At 39.4% G+C, this 20,500-nt stretch overlaps 1 protein-coding gene across 5 annotated transcripts in view; it reads left to right on the forward strand.

Annotated features, from left to right (window-relative positions):
• npr2 (natriuretic peptide receptor 2) overlaps positions 1-20,500 on the forward strand; it is a 77,945-nt gene that overhangs the window by 26,969 nt on the left and 30,476 nt on the right. For all 5 annotated transcript variants that reach the window (XM_061847580.1, XM_061847579.1, XM_061847583.1 and 2 more), the window contains 2 exons: positions 13,953-14,073; positions 16,681-16,755. In XM_061847580.1, coding sequence (XP_061703564.1) covers positions 13,953-14,073; positions 16,681-16,755 — 196 coding nt within the window. The remainder of the gene's footprint in view (positions 1-13,952; positions 14,074-16,680; positions 16,756-20,500) is intronic.

Raw genomic sequence — 20,500 nt, forward strand, 5'->3', positions numbered from 1 at the left:
TTAAATTACTGAGCAAAACTGTTTCTTGACTAGAAAGCACCCTGATTAAAGTCAGATTGTGCTTGCACACATAGTGCTCCCTACTTTTCACCATTGTAATAAACTGGAGACAAATTCAATGGTAACTAATAGAAACCTGAGCTATGTTATGTCAGTAAATTACATTAACGTGAGATTGGCTGATTTGTGCAATGTTCATCTTGGCTTTTCCTCCGTATTGTGTGTGTCTGTGCATGAGAGAGGCCACATCAACACTGCTTGAAATAATCCTGCGCTTTCTGAATGTTTTCTTTTTTTCCTCGCATTTGTCTTTTCTGGCGTTGTCGCCATCATTTCCTTCTTCCTTTGTTGTGTTTAATAGTGGCTTGCAAACCACCACGTAGTTGCCATTTATTTCGTGGTCCTTGAATCAAAACACGAACTGTCTCCTTCTGCCACCTTTGCTCGCGTTGATGACGTACATGTTGCGCTAGTCCATCTGCTTCAACTGCTGCTGTTGCATTTTCCTACCACTAACAGACAGGTACTGTTTTTACTGACTTCACTTTCAAGCTTTTTTTTGTACTCAAAATACTCAAAACCTTCCAGTTCTTGATGCAGCCTATTAGCGTCCCTTGTGAGTGGCTGCGTTATGGCCCCAAGCTACATGTGTGTGGTAGAGTTAGGCAATTGATTGACAAACTTTTCAGTCTTGCCTCCCCTTTCTACAGCCTCTGATTGGTTATTCCTGTTGTGCCATGACCAGTTTTAAAACAATAATAAAACTTTAATTAGGGGCAAAAAATAGGGCGAGAGAGGAATGATTTTTTACAAAAGGTAATTTTAATAATATTCTACCATCAGTAGACAGTCGAGCATGAATGACAAAAAGTCTTGTTGTGTTAAAACTGAAATCTATCTTTAGCTGTATACTACCTATCCAAACTTGGAAGTATGAGGGTAAAAAACATTCCAGCCTTTTCAGTATGCCACAATATTTTGACAAAAGGGCAGGTAAACATTTCCCAAGTTCTAATACGGTTGTTTCTTTTGAGTTGTTTTTTTGTATTTCTTCTGTCAGTCAAGTGGATATGAGGAGCACACGGTCAGTCCAATGATGTTCACCAAAGTGAAACATGATACTGATTGATGATTGAGGCCGGTGACGCAATACAATCATACATTTACAGAATTCCACAGCTAAAATGACCGGTTCATAACATCTGGCAGGCACACACACTATCTTTTTTTCTTCCACCTAAACTGAAGACAAGTAACTATCCAAGATTTTCCACCAAGCAGTGTAGTTTACTTCAGTTGCGAGGGTATGAACAACCTGGTGCAGCGCCAAAAGGATGGAAATTGACCTGCTGGAGTGTGTTGATTGCTTCAGCAGAGAATTTTCATTTTATGGAACAACAGGAATTCAATGGGATGTACACGAAGCTTGAAGTTTGACTACAAAGCTCAACTTCTTCTTGTATTTCTGAACGTGTCAAGAGGAAGGAACACATACTGTACTATTTGATGTCCTCTATGACTGTATTTCTGTCGTTTAGGCATTTCACACAGAAGTCTCCCATAAAATTGAATTAGTTCATCATAATGATCTTGTGCCAAAAACGGGTTATCCGACACTCTAAATCTCAGACAGATTGTGACGTCTGCCTTAATAATGATAGAGTCCCACTGAGCTCATGCAGGTTGAGGCTTCATTGTTAAGAAGCCAATCCAGTTGTCTCATCATTTTACAATTTAACTGGCTAGCATGCAAAGAGGTTGTCAGGTTTAAAAAGCTTGACTCTCTATTAAAAGAAGGCGAACAGACAAGGCTTCGAGTTTTACTTGCTATAAGGGGAGCGACAGGACTTCTCCCTGCTTCCAACCAACTCTAACTCGTGTCCCCTTGCAGCTTCTTTTTATTCACATAAATCACATGATGAGTGTATATGTGTGTGTGACTGTTTGATTGACTACATCTGTCTGATTGATGACATCTGTTTTCAAAACAATTAGTTCAAAGGTAGAAGTTAGGTGGTGAAGTGTAACCAACTACAGTACGTACAAAATGAGAACATATGAATGATTTCTTTAACATTTCCCTCCTGTTTATCATTTTGGAAATACGAGTGGGGACATCAGAAGGCTGTTGCATTTTCAGAAAGTTCATAATTTATACTTGAGCGTATAAAAGGCATCAAAAGTTTCCTTTTGGCTGTAGCTGCATAAAATCACGGTCTACTTGTTGTAGAAGGGCATAGTTCACAAAAACATTTGACCTTGCTCGAACCATCATAGATTTCAAACGTGCGATTATACACATCGTGAAAAGGCAGGACAAACCCAGAACAGTAATTATGGATACAAGGAACTTCATCGTAACATACCAAGGTCCAGAGGTGAACCAGGACGAATAGTAATAATAATAATAATAATAATAAATAAACAGTGGGTGAACATCGTTGCTCATTTCTGAACCCATCAAGTGTGGGTACACAGCAGCCCAAGCAAGTCAGGTGTAGATGTTCTTGGTACTGGAGTCGGGAAAAATGTAGGAGAAAGGGAACGGTTGATGTCGAGGTAAGGACAAAGCTTCCACTGACAGTGGAAGCCGTGACTAGAGATGTAACTCTCGCTGGTGATTGGGACAGTCATGTAGTCTTTCACGCCCCATGGCATATAAGGGCAAACACAGAAAATAATCTTCATCTGTGCTGGTGACAGTGCAGAGTCCTTGTCCATTTAGAGTCAGGCCATTGTCCTGCACTCCATCGCTCGTATTTTTCCAAACAACAGTCTTTTCATCTTCATCACCATGCAAATCAGGCTGCTCACCCTCCAGGTCTTGGCGGAGGTGCATGAATAGCTGCAGTCATCTCAGCAACACCTCGTGTTCACATCTGGCCAGGGTGTCCTCCTTGCCCTTATTAGGCATGAGCAGCAGCTGGTTGAAGTTACCTTTGTGCTTCAGTCAACTGTCTTGGGTGTCATCTTGAGGTGACGGCCCACTTCCTCGGCGTCCACAAACTGGTAGAAGACCTTCTCCATCTCTTGCAATTTCATCTTGCGGACATTGACACGCTTTTCCTGCGGGTCAAATTTACAAACATACTTATGTCATAAAGTTTACATCCCCTCTGGGCCAGACTTACTATTCCCGCTCACCATTATGCTTTTCTACATTTGTCCCTTAGAGACTACTTGTCCTTTTTAGGACCTAAGTCCTAATCCACTACCTTGTGTACTTCACCGGAATACAGACTTCTGTTAGCATCATTATCATTTCCATCCATGACCTATGATTCCACAAGGATCTAATGGCATTCACACTCGCATTCACCCACTCACACATTTATGGATCCTTATAAATACCCTCTTTAAAGGTGGAGTAACCTTAAAACCTCCTTCTGGGGAAGTAGCCTTGAAACCTCCTCCTGGCGGAGTTGCGTTAAACCTCCTTCTGGCGGAGTACCTTGAAACCTTCTGGCAGAGTAGCCTTCAACCTCCTTCTGGCAGAGTAGCCTTCAACCTCCTTCTGGCAGAGTAGCCTTCAACCTCCTTCTGGCAGAGTAGCCTTCAACCTCCTTCTGGCAGAGTAGCCTTCAACCTCCTTCTGGCGGAGTAGCCTTAAACCTCCTTCTGGCGGAGTAGCCTTCACTTACCGGTTCACGCATTGTCCGGACACCAGCCGTTCGTGATCCCATCAACTGTCCACCAAGGGGAGATTAGACTCTGGCACCGGCCTGGCCACGAATTCACGTCCCGCCAGGGCTTTTCTTCAGGAACAGCTAAATGCTCCTGGCTGTCGACAGACTTCGGTATGTCTTCTCCCTCGATGGGCGGTGGTGTGTTGGAGATCCAGCTCGAAGGACCAAATGTCAGGTTTAAAAAGCTTGACTCTCTATTAAAAGAAGGCGAACAGACAAGGCTTCAACTTTTACTTGCTGGAAGGGGAGCAACAGGATTTCTCCCTGCTTCCAACCAACTCCAACTCGTGTCCCCTTGCAGCTTCTTTTTATTCACATAAATCACATGAGTATATGTGTGTGTGTGTGTGTGACTGTTTGATTGACTACATCTGTCCGATTGATTACATCTGTCTGATTGATGACATCTGTTTTCAAGACAATGAGTTCAAAGGTAGAAGTTAGGTGGTGATGTGTAACCAACTACAGTATGTACAAAATGAGAACATATGAATGATTTCTTTTACAGAGGACATTTGTGACTTACTGATACTTTTTTTTTGTCATTGTAAAAATTCTATTGAAATAAAAATCTCCAGAAATTTCATGATCGATGCAGTCAATTATAAATTAAATGTCAGGGTTGAACAAACACAATACAAAACAACAACAACAAAATCATAAATTCTGATTCATAACAGTAGTTCTAGCTGTAGTTACAACAGGAAAGTTTCCATGGGAAGTTGTACTTAATAATTAAAGAAAAAATAATGTTTGACACCTCTTATGCAGATGACAAATTGTTTTCTTTCATCAATTTATCAAAACAATGGAATGTTAAAAACAATACATTGAATTCTTTATTCCATCATGCAACACCTAAAATCCTGATCCTAAGCACAATCCTTCATGTGAAATTTCTCAAACTTGGCTTGTCTTCATCGCTGCTATCACTGTTATAGTTAGATACAAACGCAGACTTTTGAAACCGGCTGGGATTGGGTGACCAGTAAAGTGATACTGCTAGTAAACAGGTTGTGATATTTGAATATACAGTGTAATATGGACTGTGAGGTGAAGAAGCTAGCATAGCTTAGATTGTTGTCCCGCTACATGATGGAGGAGCACTTGAGTTTGAGGGCACGAACTGATGGGCAGCAAAGCAGCCGCAGACCATCACAAAACCACTGTCATGCTTCACTTGTAGCGTAATGTTCTTTTTATTAAATGCTGTGGCATTTTTACGCCAGATGTAATGGGCCCGCACACCTTCCAAAAAGTTCCAGTTTGACTCATCAGTCCACAGAATGTTTCTCCCTAAGTCTTGTGGAACATCAAGATATTTTTGGGCAAATGTGGGACAAGGCTTTGTATTCTTTGCTGAGTGCAGGGGTTTTTGCTTGGAAACTCTCCCATGAAGGCCATTTTTGGCAAGTCTTTCTTCTGGTATATTCATGAACACTGGTCTTAACTGAGGTGAGAGAGGCCTACAGGTCTTTAGATGTTGTTCAAGGTTCTATTGTGACATCCTGGATGAGTCGTCTTCGCACTCTTGGAGTAATTTTAGTTGGTTGTCCACTCCTGGGAAGGTTTGCCATTGTTCCCAGTTTTCTCCATTTGTGGATAATGGCTCTGACAGTGGTTCACTGGAGCCCCAAAGCCTTGGAAATGGCTTTGTAAGCCTCTCCAGAATGATGGATTTCATTATATTTTTGTACTTTTCTTTTGGCTTTTTGGCTTTTGGTATAATGGGGGTGGGGGGAATATTGTCAGAAAGGTTGAGATTTTTTTATGCCTTAATAAACTGAATTATCACTTGAAAACTGCATTTTGTATTTCCTTGGTTTGTCTCTGAGAGATATTAAAATTTGTTTGATTTGAAACCGTTGTCTGTGATACAGGTATGTAAAAAAAAAAAAAAACTGAAATCAGGAAGGGGGTAAATACTTTTTCAAGTCACTGTAGGTTAATTAACAACTAAATTGTTGTTGGGTGGGCCTTTTGTGGCTAGCCAAGAGTTCAGGGTGTACCCCCTTATAGACCAAGGTCAGGTGGGATAGGCACTAGCTCACCTTTCTCTCAAATGAGGACGAAAGGTATTGAATATGGACGGATTGATCATTACAACACTTATCAGCCACTTTATTCACTTCCTAATGTCTAATTTGATCCAGTAAAGTAGCTATGGGCAGCGGAATGAGCAATTGGTTATGACGTCTGCCTCACAGTTCTGAGGTTTATGGTTCCTATCTCTTCCTGTGTGGAGTTTCACAGCTGTGCTCCAAACTGCGGCTTGTGGGCCATTTGCGACATCCCATCCATTGTTTGTGCCCAGCAATATGTCCGTTAGCCAAATTTATTATCTACTTTATATGTCATCATGTGCAGCATGCGTGCTTATTTTCCTCGTCTAATGGCATAGACCAGAGGGTTTACTCTTCCCATGGGTCTTACCACCTTTGTGCGTTTGTTTAAAACACAATGAACAGAGTGAACCATCTTTTCACTCATCCAGTCTCCTTTACTCTAACATACACATGGAAGAGGAGAAATTAAGAGAAGATAGAATGACTGCACAAGATGTTAGTCCTGCTATGGGAATATTTCACCGACAAACCTAGTGAATTCTGTTAGCTCCAAAGTAGAAAATTTGGTTTCCTCCACTTTCTGCTCCGTGTCAAGCTCTGATTTGTGAGCATATCACATACAGTACATCCAATCACCCATACCACTTATCCTCACTCTCTCTCTCTCACATTAACATTGAATTGCCCATAGGTGTGAATTTGTGTCATGTTTGTCTTCATGTGACTCAGTGATGTGCCAATACAGCTCAGTGAATTGGCCATTTGTACTGAATATTAGTGTCAGTGAGTATAAGTCCCATGAGAACTTCACTAGGGTCACAACACATTACATGGTAGACATTTGTATTTATTTATTGATTTAATATATCTCATTAAAAAAATCCTTTTGTCAGTTGTCAGATACAGCAATCAAGAATTGAAGGTTACACCAGTCTGCCAAGGGGAAATTAAACTCATATTCTCCTGTAGATGTATTATTATTATTATTGTTATTATTTGTTGTTGTTGAATGGCAAATGCATGAGGGTGATTTATGTTTCATGAAATTGGTACATAACAGAGTTTTTTTTAATTACATTTTAATCATGTTTATTGAAAACCAGTGGTTCCCAAATTGGAGGATGGGTTGGGGGAGGGAATGAACGATAAAATAATTTCATAAGAACTGCAGCATGAAGCAGCTGCACATCAGTCACTGAAAGGATGTGGGGATTAAGAGTGCCATTTGTGCTGAGACCCTGAGGGTTTTTTTTCCCTCTCATAAAGTCGATCCATGTTTTAAAACCAAGTTTTGCAGAGGGATAATTTTTCAAAAATGCATAAATAGCAATGTTGATTATACATTATTTGTATATACAGGTGTATTTTTTTCAAAGAAACCCGTTAGACTGAACATAATTACACTGTTAAGGTGATTGAAAATAGTTCCACTTATCACATCCTGCAGGTTACGGAAGCTCACTTTTATTCCCCCGCCCCGAAACAAAAACAAAAAAATGCTGTGGTTTGTATTAATTACAATGTGTGAAACAAATTGCAATGACTCAGAATTTACACAGTATTTATGTCTTTTCATATAAAAATGTCTTTTTGGAGGGAGTGCAAAATTTCTTATGAATCAAAAAGGGACCCAGGAAACACACTGATTTAAACAATTAAGCATGGAAAATAATAATAAAACAATTAGAAGTATTGGTAGAATTTTTTTCAAATAATAGAAAATGAACTGATGTTGATGAACTGACCAAATTAACTTTTGAAGGCATAAAATGAGTTTGTACTCCAAGGTTACAACATATTAATAAGACTCTGAATTTGATCATGTTTTCACTACCGAATATTAACACAAACAAGTGTTAATCACCAGCCAATCAGAATGGATTTTGATCAGAGGAATGGTGGAAGAAAGACGGAGGAGCAGCTTTCCACCTCAGGTAAATCCACTAAATCTGCATTTGAGTTGGTCAAATTCAAGCTTTTACCAGATCATTTGATGCATATTGTTTTTTATTCTTGAAAAAAATAACATTCACCTCTTCTGTTTGTTTTTCCAGCGCACAGTTCAACAAGCACAGAGCGGTTTTCTAATGAGCTAGTTGACCTGGACTATTGGCCGGTAAATGTTGTGAAATGTCCTCTACTTCTGGAATACTTTTTAATTTTTTTTTATTTGAATCATTAAACTTGATTATTACACATCAATGTCTCTCATGGGATCCCAAAAGGGGGTGTCAGAGTGCATTTTTGGTTCTAACCCAAAGTTTTACACTCTGTTCCACAAGTGACAATATGACATACTGTAGTACTGTACTGTGCAAAAGGCTCAGGGGCTCCTACTGCCATACTTGGCACTTGAAGTCTGTTTTTTTTCTGACAATTGTGAGGAAGCTCTGCTAAATGGAAACGTGGTACACTTCCTTAACCCCAGTACAATTCGATGAGGTGGGTTTGGGTATTTTGGCCTTGCTCGTACACATACATGGGCCCCTAGCATGGACATGTATGATCAATGCAATCATTCCTCATGACAGTTATTAATGATAAGCACCAAGAAGTCTGCAATGGAGACTAATCCAGTGTAAAAAATCAAATGTTTCTATCTCTAGTTCATTATATCATATTGCCTAATGATCCCATGTCATCAAAATCCAAATTGTTCTCCTGCTGTATGCATAACATAGGTCAAAATGAGTATGTGACATGGTTTAAGTTTGACATCTATGGAATTTGTCGATTGAATGCAAAAGTCAATAAACAGCATAAGGCCTGGAAAATCAGATTTCCATGTGTTTGTACTTTAGATGGATACTCAGTATTCAAGTACTTGCCCACTTCGTGGTTGGTACCAACTCACTCAATTCAGCTGAATGCCGACACGGGATTTCCCCGTTTTAAGTGAGTGACGGTCAGTCACCACCAATACAAAGCATACATATGTTGTGTGCTTTACTTATATGTAATATAATATGCGTGAGAGATGAACGTTATGTTGAAATGAATGAGAACAGAGGATGATCTTAACCTCAAAATATTGCCCTCTCTTTTGATTTTCAACCATGTCCCCTTCCAGCCCCCGTTACCTATTAGTTGCCCACCAATCCAGTTCTCGTTTAATTCTCCTTCACAATGAGAGTACGTAAATAGTCAGAAAGACTTGTGGTGACAAACGTGGGAATACATTTAATAAAATAAAATAAAAAATAAATAAAGGAGCCGGATAATCACGAAAGTTGCAGTAATGCAGTTTCATATCATGAAATGATGGAATGCATGAATGTGCTGAAACACGGATAACTACTGAGGAATGAGAGGCAAGGAGGGGTAACTAAACCGAAGCGGCTGTCTTTAAACATTTAAAAACGTAAGAAATTATTTTTTTGATGAGAGTACAAACACAAACAGATGCTATATCTTTCAGGAAAACTACAAGGTACTGTATTGATCTCCCGTTACTATTTGAGCAATAGGAGAAGCTGCCTCTCTCAATGGAATAGAACCCAAATATGATTATATAGTCATTTTCTGTACCTGTCCTACATTTTTACTGTTTTACAACATTAAAAATTACTTGGGTGGGGGACAAGGTGAGTAAAATAACAAAGCTAAAATAACAAAGACTTTTGCACAGTACTGTAAATGACATATAAAATGCTATTTATGACCATTCAGTGCTGGGCCTTGAGACAGTGATCTGAAATCTTTTCGTATGAAGGGAATAGCACCATTTCTGGACCCTTGTAGATGTTTCATGGCGAATGGTAACATGTGGCTTCCTGTTATTGCAGACACCAGTGGAGCTTTGCTGATGGACGCAGAGGTGCACAGCACAGTGGCCTAGCGCCATCATGCAAGACCAACAAGCTGCTGTCTTCACTACTTGATCTACAAATCACCACTAAAAATGCTTTATTTTAGTTATTCTCTAATCAGCCAGTATAAGCCAGAGTTTCTTATATTACAAAGAAAGAATATTTATTTCACATATATTTTGATTTTCTTTGACTATAGAGAAGACTACAGTATATCATTTCTATCCTTTGAATATTCAATGCTGCTGTTTGTATTTTCATGAATGTAACAAAAAGATTTTATACTCAGATAAGTCTAATTGCTGGGGTCATGCAATTTAGGGATTTGACTGCCCATATGGAATAATGCTAACAATAGATTTCTCTATACTGTGAACTATATAATGGTGTATTTTGGCTACTTGATAAATGGGTATTTGTTGATGAAAACACATGTGAAATATATGCAACAGTGAGATTTTTTTCAAATCAATTTAATAAAAACAAATTGTCTGAATTAAATGCTTTATTTGTTGCATTCCTTCGTGTTAGAAAACAGACAAATGTTTTGTACATTTCAAGTTGATTCTCACAGAACAGATGATCAAAATGCACGAATGGCCTTTGAAGAGAGGAAGCTATTTTCACAACAAAACAACAAAAATAAAGAAACACATATTTTGGAAAGAGCAACTGTTAAATAACCCCGGAGACTCAACAAGGTGGCCACACGGCCTCTCTCCGTTGATTTTGGAGAGAGTGTGGCAGCAGTGTTAGGGGATGTTAAGCTGAGCTGCTCTGGCTCTGATGTTTTAATGGGGGTGCTGGTCCAGCAGAGGTATTCACATATGGGACTTATGAAACAATAGGCCCACTGTGGAGCACCACAGTTTGCAACACGGGTTGCCAGAGGTCTCTGAACGAGGGTCTTTAAATAGAACTTTTTTTTTTTTTTTTGCTGTGGTAGGTTAGGGGTGCACCACTGGTTTGATGGTGTTTCCTATCCTCAAAATGGATGCACATAGGGAACGTCTGCAGTATTTGTAGAAACAAACACTCATCAGAGAACGGACGATTTCGAGAGTGTCTAACAGTGCAGTGTGCCCTGGAAAAAAATTATGAAGGAAAAAAAATAAAGGTTGGAGAGAAGCTAGAACACAATATGCAAGCGCTGCAATAATTCCCTGTAGCCATCTGGAAGTGTTTTACACCTTTTAGACAGTGTCGGAATGTGTGGGCTCTGCTCGTTTGTCATTTTTCTGAGTGAAAAGGATTCTGTCTGTGTGTCTGTCTGTCGAAAGACAAACAGACACACATACAAAAGAAGAAGGTGGAAGGCTCTGGACTAATCACTGGAAAGCTGCTTCACCTCTGTGGTGCTCCACGTTTGCCAGATGGATGCTTAAAAATAACATTTAGACCTGTCACAATTCTTAAGAAATAAGTCATCTAGTTAGGGTAAGCTGTCAAATGCGGTCAGTCTTTTAAACAGCCAAAGACTAATTTAATTATCCTGATCTTTTTATTTGTCCCATAGAAAATTTCAATTGAATTAATCCATTCCAATGTCAGACTGTCGCCATAATGAAACCTTTATTAAATGTTCATGCAATTTTCTGCACATTTTAACAACTGTCATTCAAGTGTTTACCCTCGGTGGGGTTGTGGGTGAGAAGAACATTTGTGAGGTCACGCACTGATGTTGGACAAGTAAGCTAGGCTCACCAGCCACTCGAAATTAAATCAAAGGTGTTCTTTCAGGTTGAGACCAGGATTATGTACTGGCTGATCAAGTTACCAATTTTTTTCATCCATGTCTTTATGGACCTTGCTTTGTGCACTGGTGCATACGCATGTTGGAACAGGGCTACGTTGGGTAATCCCCAAACTGTTTGATTGTACAAGATCTCTTGTTACGCCGAAGCATTCAGAGTCCTTCACTTTGAGCATTTCCAACTTTGTGGGAAAAGTTTGGAGATGTTCACTTCCTGTTCCAACATGTCTGCATCGGTGCAGAAAGCAATTTTTATAAAGATATGGACAAAAGAGTTAGATGTCAATGAACTTGACTGATTAAAAATGGGCTATCACTTAAATTCATATTTAAGTCAAGGCAGGTGAGGGAATATTTTTACCAGTTAAATGTACAGGCGTAACAACGTAAACACTCTTATAAACCAGTAGTTACCAACCACAGTGTCATGGTACCTTTGGGTGTTATAAGAGATCCTAAAGGGTGCTCCAGCAAAAGATCCACTTTTTTGCCAAATTTGTCAGAAATTAGCTCCAAATATATCTTTGTACAGCTATCCATGCCGGTGACGTACAGTGACAGGTAGAACAAATACACACTGTTAAATTCAGATGGCAGAAGATGAACCTGAACCTGTTTGTCCAACCACCTCATTCATGTCATTCATAAAATAGAATAAGTCAGTGCTTCTTGTGATTGTCAATTTGGTGTTCAACTAAACGGGCCCAAATTTCACACTGAGTAAAATCAATCTGTGAGTAAAATCAGACGAGATTATCATGATTTTAGTTGTCATACATTTTGTGACTTTCTTTTTTTTTTGTTTTGATGGAATGAGACTTCTAGTTTAAATTGGGGACCTTCCTTCAATGAAGATTAGGAAACGTATACACTCAAATGAGAACAATAACCAAAATAATTTTCTCAATATTCAAAAACATCACTATTTTGTGCATGCTATGGCAATTATGAAACGCACTTGTGAAGTCAAGTACGGTACAATAGATAAATTACATTCTAAAACCGCAAATTAATAGTAGCCATGTTGTAAGTGGAGAGGAATACTGTATAAAAAAAAGTAAGACAAACGTAACCTACAGCATGCCCAAGATTTATTGTGTTACGCTTTTACAAAGCTAGCATTCCAATCCTCCAATAGCAATGCGAGGTCATCCTGCTAATGACATCCATGCTTCAAAGTTTGTGAGTCTTTTCTTACAAACTATTGACTATTCTTTCTGTGTAAGATCTACCATGAGCCTTTGGTATAGTATTTTCCGGACTATACGTCGCTCTGCAGTACAAGTCGCACTAGCCATAAAATACATAAAAAGAAGGAATAATAATCGCACTGGAGTATAAGTCACATTTTTGGGGGAAATTTATTTAATAAAATCCAACACCAAGAACAGATGTCATTTAAAATTTAAATGACGAACAATTTAAAATAAAAATAGAACAGAGGCAACAACAGGCTGAACGTTATGGTTACGTTACATGACACAACTGAGAACGTGCCTGGTATGTTAACATAACATATTATTCCGGTAACTATAGGATAAACATACTAAGAAGTTTACCAAAACCATCCGTGTCACTCCAAATGTCGGGTAACTAAAATCCAATGAAATCTTCACCCTCAGTGTCACTTCTATCAGTGTCCGCCAACTCCACTGATAGAAGACGCTTCCTCTTCTACATCGCTTACGTCAGACTCATCGTCAGTTGCAGTTACAATTAGCCTATTCCAATCTTTTTGAGTCCTTACAGGATGGTTTTGGTTGTCACGGAAGCCCATACTTTGTCGAGCCATCCAATTAATTCCCAGAATGTTGTATGGCAAATTCACCCGGAAGCTGTGCTCCCCAGCCGTCATCCACTGCTCCCACACTGATAGGGGTCGGAAATATATGGCTCGCGACCCATACCTGGCTCTTTTGGTGGTTGCATAACGGCTCGTAGAGCTCTCATAATGACATGTTGTACATCCGATTTCTGTTGTGCGGGAAACGCAAATGACGCAGAGAAGGTTTGTCTTAGTAGGGTAGTCCACAGGCTTCGGGTTGAACGCCGATCGTGTCGGAACAACTAATTATGGAAACAAATATGTGGAGTACCGAAGTTTTCAACAAGAATGGACAGCCTTTGTGGAGATGGAGGGTTCTGCTGTGTGTCTACATTCACAGATGGGGAGTATGCCAAAGGATTCATCCTCAATGTTGCCATTAAACATTTTGCCAACTTTGCATAAAAACATGATAATCAAACAAAAAATCAGATACACGGGCCTAGACTACCCTCTTACGGTCGTCAGTCTGAAAATAACCAATAAGCAACTCGGAAAATGGATGGATGGGTGTAATAATGTGTTAATAATTTCACATATAAGGCGCTCTGGAGAATAAGTCGCACCACCGGCCAAACTATGAAAAAAAACTGCGAATTATAGTCCGAAAAAGACGGGAAATTACAAATAAGGGTTAGGGTTAGGCTAATGACCAAAAAAAACATTCTTTTTATTTTTATTTTTATTGTGGTCTCTAAATTTACAAGGATACAAAGCCAACACACTTGAGATGAGTTTTTTCCCCCTCTGTTCTTAGTGACACTGTTAGCCCTTTGCTGGTTTTACCACAATTGCACATTTCCCCTTACATAGGAAACTAAAGTTGGAGAAAGAGCTGGCCGGAATGCTGTGGAGGATTCGGTGGGAGGAACTCCAGTTTGAGAGCCCCAATAAATACCACAAACGAGCCGGCAGTCGCCTCACTCTCTCACAGGTAAATATTTTACTGCATGATTTAATTACAATAAGGGCAACAAATTAATACAAACTGTCCACATCGGGTTAAAGAAACATAAAGTTCCAAAGAGCTTAAATTGTTGCGAGGTAGACAAGCACAGTTACACCCACATGAGCTCATATTAAAGCTGGCAGACCTGAAAATGTCATCATAATTCTCTACTTTATATTGCCTTCTCTGACAGTGTCGCTGGCACAGCCTCCACTGTGCAATTAACAAGTTCTTGCTCCTCTGGCAGTTTCTTGATAACCCAACACAAGACAACATCCAACTGCCTTCTTTTACATCAGCCTTACTGTGAGTCTGTTGTTTGTCTGCCAGGAACCCAAAAATGATCATTTGACACATTCAGTGTTTAGTTGTAGGCATAGAAAAAGCCAAGTAGCAGCCTTGAAAGAGTGGAGAGCTTTTGTTTACACATTCCAGATTGCATTGGCGATGGTTTGTTGAAGGTGGCTGGGTTTGTGGTGGCAAAAACATATTAAGTGATCATTAAAATAAGCTTTTGCCTGGCCCTTGTCCCTTTGTTTTTAATACCTTGTCACGTTCTTCAAGTATCAGGTTCTGTTGTGTGAGGGCTCATGCATCTTCTGCGGGTTGAGCCTTGTCCCACAAGCGATTGTGAAAAGGAGCTTTTTCCACTTTTTTTGTTCTTCACTCTGAGATTTACACTGTGTACAGTATTATGATACATATGGGATCCCAAAAATGTAAACATTTGAGTTTTCGTTTTTCTGAGGAATTTTTTGCCCAAGTGGTTTATCCTGTCTTTTTAGACCACTGTTTTTATTGAGAGGAAGAAGGGAAGCTCCTTTAGGCTTAGCCAAAAATACCTTTGCATTATACGTGGACAGCCCAAGCGACCATTTCATGCCATTTTATCAAAAGGAGAACCTTCCGCAATAAAATCCTTCTCATGCAAAACAAGAAATCATCTCACTCTGCAAACATACTATGGAAATTTCAGATGCTCTGGTTTAATGGGAGAAAAACTCATGGCGTGGCTACAATCATCCCCTGACCTTAACCTTATTCAGAACCTGTGAGGAAGCCTGAAAAGGGTTATGTGTTAGAGTGGATGACATCCTGAACTAAGATATCGGTAGAAACTATCTAGTACTAGATATAGGGAATCAAGTAATTTGTCGACTTGGACTCGGGTCGACTCACGTCATTGTTTTGATAACTTGTGACCTAAGACTTGACTCGGACTTGGGAGTTATGAACTTGGGACTTGACTCCAGTCATGATGAGTCGATTATTGTCTGTTAGTCAAATCTCTCATATCAGACGACTTTGTCATGTTGGGTGGAGTGGGAGGGTTCTCTTGTGTAATTGTATAACTTTCAGGCAGAGGTGAGTATTGTAGCCAAATATTGTACGAGTACGATTGTAAGAGTACTGTGACTTGAAAGTAATATGAGTCAAGTAAAAGTAAAAAGTAGTCTTCGCATACATTACTTTTGTAAGAGTAAGAAAGTACTCTAGTGAGTAAATGGTGAGTAACTTCTCATTTGTCAAAACATAAACGTAAAAAAAAAAATACAACTAAAACTAAATTCCAAGTGCGTGTGTGTGAACGGGCTGGGAAATCTAGTGTTTATATGTACACTCCCCCCGTCAAGCCCTATAGAAGAAGTGTGCAATCATGTAACTGTCTTCTTGTGTTGCTCGATTTGGTGGAATTGTGTTCAGTGTTGCAAGCCCTTACATGGTATTGGAGCAAACCACCGCAAAAGTCAAAACAGTTCGCACATGGAAAAAAAAAAATCTATAAATGAGCAATAATTGGTAAATAAAAGTACAGAGCGGGATTTAGATCATTGTAAGGGGAGTAAAAGAACCATTTCTTCATGACACAGATTCTCAAGTAAAGTAAAATATATGCTGCATTAAAACTACTCTGAGAAGTACTCTTTATCTAAAATGCTATTTGAGTAAACGCAAAGGAGTACATGTAACAGGTTCCTACCTATTTCTCCTTTGGGTGTGATGGAAAAACAGTTAAGTGGAAAATGCAAAATTTGGTTTTCGTCATTTGAAGACTCATACTGCCTGGTACCTGTCAATTGATAAGCCCATATTTTTTTATTACTGGTCTGCATGCATAATAATTTGGAGCTTAGTGTTTTAAGTGGTTCTGTTCCGTTAAATCCCATGAATTATATATTGAGGCTAAAATAATTGTTGATGAAAGTGGAAAATTTCATTGTGATTTGCATTGTGTACATTGGAAAATGTCACAAACAGCATATGCTTAGTAACTTGGAACAAAATGTAGTGTGTACATCTTTTCCAGATCATATTTTCCAATGTGCTCTGCGCTCCCAGTGTTTGCATTCTATCCAATTGTGAAAAAGATGAAGCTCAATGTCTGCATGCACTGCCTCCGCACTGCACTGATTCACTCTGTGAGAACATATTTACACAAGGCCTTGAGCTGCTGTATTGAAGACCCGAACACACTTTAGTTTTTGATGAATTTATTTTGTAGCTAAGTGACACTGTTGAAAGTGGACAGAATTTAATCCTCTTTGCTCAGATTGACTCAAGGCAAACTATTTTTCATCCTTTTCTTCTCAGAGAGGCTCCAGTTATGGCTCCTTGATAACTGCTCATGGAAAATATCAGCTATTTGCAAAAACGGGCTATTTTAAGGTAAGGCTTGGTGAGTTCTGACATTTTCAACTCTCTCTCTTTTGCCACCTACTCATGTACATGCTTGCTCAGAAAGCTGGAGAGGAGAAAGTGTGTGGGCGAATTTAGGTAGTTGCCTTTAATATGAGCTGCAGAATGCGTCAGTACTGTATTCAGTTTTTTTTTTCCTCCTTTTCTTTCCTCCTTCTTCTTTGTCTCTTTTGACTCGCCTGCCTTGTAGTCTGGACATAACAATCAACTTGTTACTGATCTTAATTTGTCTGTTTATGGTGGAGGAGGTTTGACCTGCTAAGATCAAACACAAACTGTTCAGGGACACTGGTTGACTTTCGGTTTGTTCATATTTCAGGTAATATTTTGCCTTGGCAATAATAGAAATAAAATAAACTCCTCCAGGGTCAAACTATCACCCTCACAAAACCTGTACAGGGATTTTTTTTTTAAGTGGAGAAGTTCAAAACGAGCCCACCATACAATATCCTGAGGTTACAAACGGCATATCAAATGCTTCAAAACAGTACACTCATGTACCGCCATACTTTTTTCATTTGATTGTTCTATATTTTCCCCTCGGAAGTGTTTTTCACGTAAATATTTACGTACTGTAATCATGACATTTCAAGGTTACAAATATTGCACAAATAACTAGTTTGGCAGCAGCGTAAGAATATGGCATCACGCGACACGAGATTGCATGCTCAGTAATTGCTATACTTACAGTTTATCATTATTTAAACTGACTTCTACAACTGTTTTTCATGCAAATATTTATTATAACAATGACTTTACTTCTGCATTAGCACCAGTTATTGTTATGGATGCAGCCACCCCACGTCTGTGCTCGTCCAAGTAAAAATACTCCAATACTGTGACACCTGATACCACTTTACCAACCAGTCATATAATTCCATAAAACTGTCCTCCATGAGCATGTGGTGATTAGTTTGACAAGTAGCCAACAATTCCTCCCAAAAAGTCAGAAGAGAGTGCATCAAGCTGTTTACTGACATGCTGCAGCCGTGTAGAGTTAGTTAAATTAAGACTAGTACATATTGTTCTCAGGTTCTCAGAACTGTGAGACAGATGCTCTAATCAGTCTTCCAACGTGCCGCCACTTATACAAGTTTTGTAAAAATAATAACGCAGTCAATCCTAATATAAAGATCAATGACAAAAGCATAGTGAAGGTGCTCATGGGCCTCATGCATTGTAAATTTTCATCTATATTGTTCTTTTTCAGAGGCACTTTAGAGATTCTAAGTTGCCTAGTGACTTATTGCTTCATATATTTTATGACAAGAATGGAGACATATAAGGCTGAACCATTTATATTAAAAAAAAACAATTCCAATGAAGTTGGGACATTGTGTTAAACAAATAAAAACAGAATTCACTTATGTGCAATTCATGTTCAACCTATATTTAATTGAACACTAAAAATATGAGATATTTAATGTTCAAACTGATAAACATTGTTGTTTTTAGCAAATAATTATTAACTTGGAATTATTGACTGCAACATTTTCCCAAAAAGCTGGGACAGGGTCATGTTTATCATTGTGTTCCATCATCTTTTCTTTGAACAACATTCAATAAATGTTTGGAAACTGAGGGCACCAATTGTTGAAGCTTTGTAGTCGGAACTCTTTTCCATTCTTGCCTTATGTACAGCTTCAGCTGTTCAACAGTCTGGGATCTCAGTTGTCATATTTTACGCTAAATAATCTGCCACAAGGCAGTGCGGTGGATCCACTGGAAAGCGTTGGCCTCACAGGTTTGAGGTCCCGGGTACAATCCAGGACCCGCCTGTGTGGAGTTTGCATGTTCTCCCCGTACTTGCGTGTGTTTCCTCTGGGCACGCGGGTTTCTCCCACATCCCAAAAACATGTGACATTATTTGGACACTCTCAATTGCCCCTAGGTGAGATTGTGAGTGCGGCTGTTTATCTCTATGTGCCCTGCGAATGGCTGGCAAGCAGTTCAGGGTGTACCCTCCCTCCTGCCTGTTGACAGCTGGGATAGGCTCCATGACTCCCCGCAACCCATGTGAGGATAAGCAGCTAAGAAAATGGATGGATGGATAATCTGCCACACATTGTTAATGGAAAAGAGGTCTGAACTGCAGGCAGAACAGTCTTGTACCCATACTCTTTTACAGCTAAGCCATGCTGTCGTAACACGTGCAGAATGTTGTTTGGCATTGTTTACCTGAAATAAGCAGGAGCGTCCATGAAAAAGATGTTGCTTGGATGGCAGCATGTATTTTTCCAGAACCTGTATTTTCAGGATTTCAGTACTAAAGGAAGACTTTCAGCAAAAATCATATGTACAATAAACCCTCCAATGTGAAGTAATATTATTATTACAAGTATTTTGGACATCAGTTGAAAAAAAATGAAAACAAAGAACATTTTTTAAATCCAAGGAAAATTTGGATATGTTCCAGTTTTCACAGCCAGACCCGGAAGAAACGTCCTTGACCCCGCCTCTGACGTCTCTGGTGCTTAGCATTACAGACCATTCGTTTTAGCTCGGCCAAGATGCTGACATGTTTTGCACCAACTGCAAAAAAACTGAGAAAACGCATCCAAATTTGTCCTTCTTTAACCTCCCCTGGGGTCACCGTGACATATAAAGCTGTGGGTGTCATAGTTGAGGCTCGTTCATCTAACCATTACTGGTTATTAGCCACTTAGCTATAGTGTCTCGTGCCGGTAATGTATAAGCAACAACATACTTTATGAGGCGGCAGAGTAGAGCAGCTGTAAAGCGTTGGCCTCACAGTTATGAGGACCTGGATTGAATCCCGGACCTCCCTGTGTGGAGTTTGCATATTCTCCCCGTGTCTGCATGTGTATAACTTGCCTCCTGCCCGTTGACAGCTGGGATAGGATATAGCACTCCCGCTACCCTCGTGCGGCTAAGAAAATGGATGGATGGATATATACATGGAACCACTTTAGGGAAGTCCCAATTTTTTTTTTTTTTTTTGCATTTTATATTCCAGATATAAATAAACCATTAGATGGTCCTACGCCATACTCAGAAATTAAGCTTGCATTCTTGATAAACGTTGGACATAGCCCATAACATTCATATAGCTCATATAGCATTCACATAGGATTCCAAGACCGTTAAAAATGTGTACTCACCCATTTTCCTCTGGATGTAGGAGTTGTCCTTTCATTAAACTGTCATGGATCATAAGTAAATTGATATGTAACACATCTTTGTCCAAACAGACAACTTCGTATCTTATCTAGTATCTATGTCATACAGACATGTTGATCGTGACCTAAGTTCATCCCGATACACTGCGCTTTTGTTCCACCTTTTCAAACTCACAACAACACAGGCATTCCGCCACAGTGTGCATTAGGTCACAAAGAGAACACGAACACCACTCTTTCGAAACGAGCCTGTCTGGTACATCTCCGAGGTCCATGTTATGCTCCTCCTTCAGCGTCACGCCCCTCTCCAACACGCCTTTGTATTCTGGCTCAAACGCAAAAGGCTTGAACATTGTACATTGTTTTGTTTGCTCAATGGTGGCAGTAGTAATAACACGGAGCATCGACTCGCTGTTATACTCTTATACTTTATTGGCTCTTACCACACAACACGACCCGGCTCCTATCTACAGCGATTCACGCCCCCTCTCCAACACATCAAGTTCCGTATTCTGGCTCAAATGCATAGACATTGTACATTATGCTATTTTTGTTTCGTTTGTAATTATTTTTCA

This window comes from Syngnathoides biaculeatus, chromosome 17, assembly GCF_019802595.1.
Source record: "Syngnathoides biaculeatus isolate LvHL_M chromosome 17, ASM1980259v1, whole genome shotgun sequence".
In the NCBI taxonomy this organism is placed as follows: domain Eukaryota; kingdom Metazoa; phylum Chordata; class Actinopteri; order Syngnathiformes; family Syngnathidae; genus Syngnathoides; species Syngnathoides biaculeatus.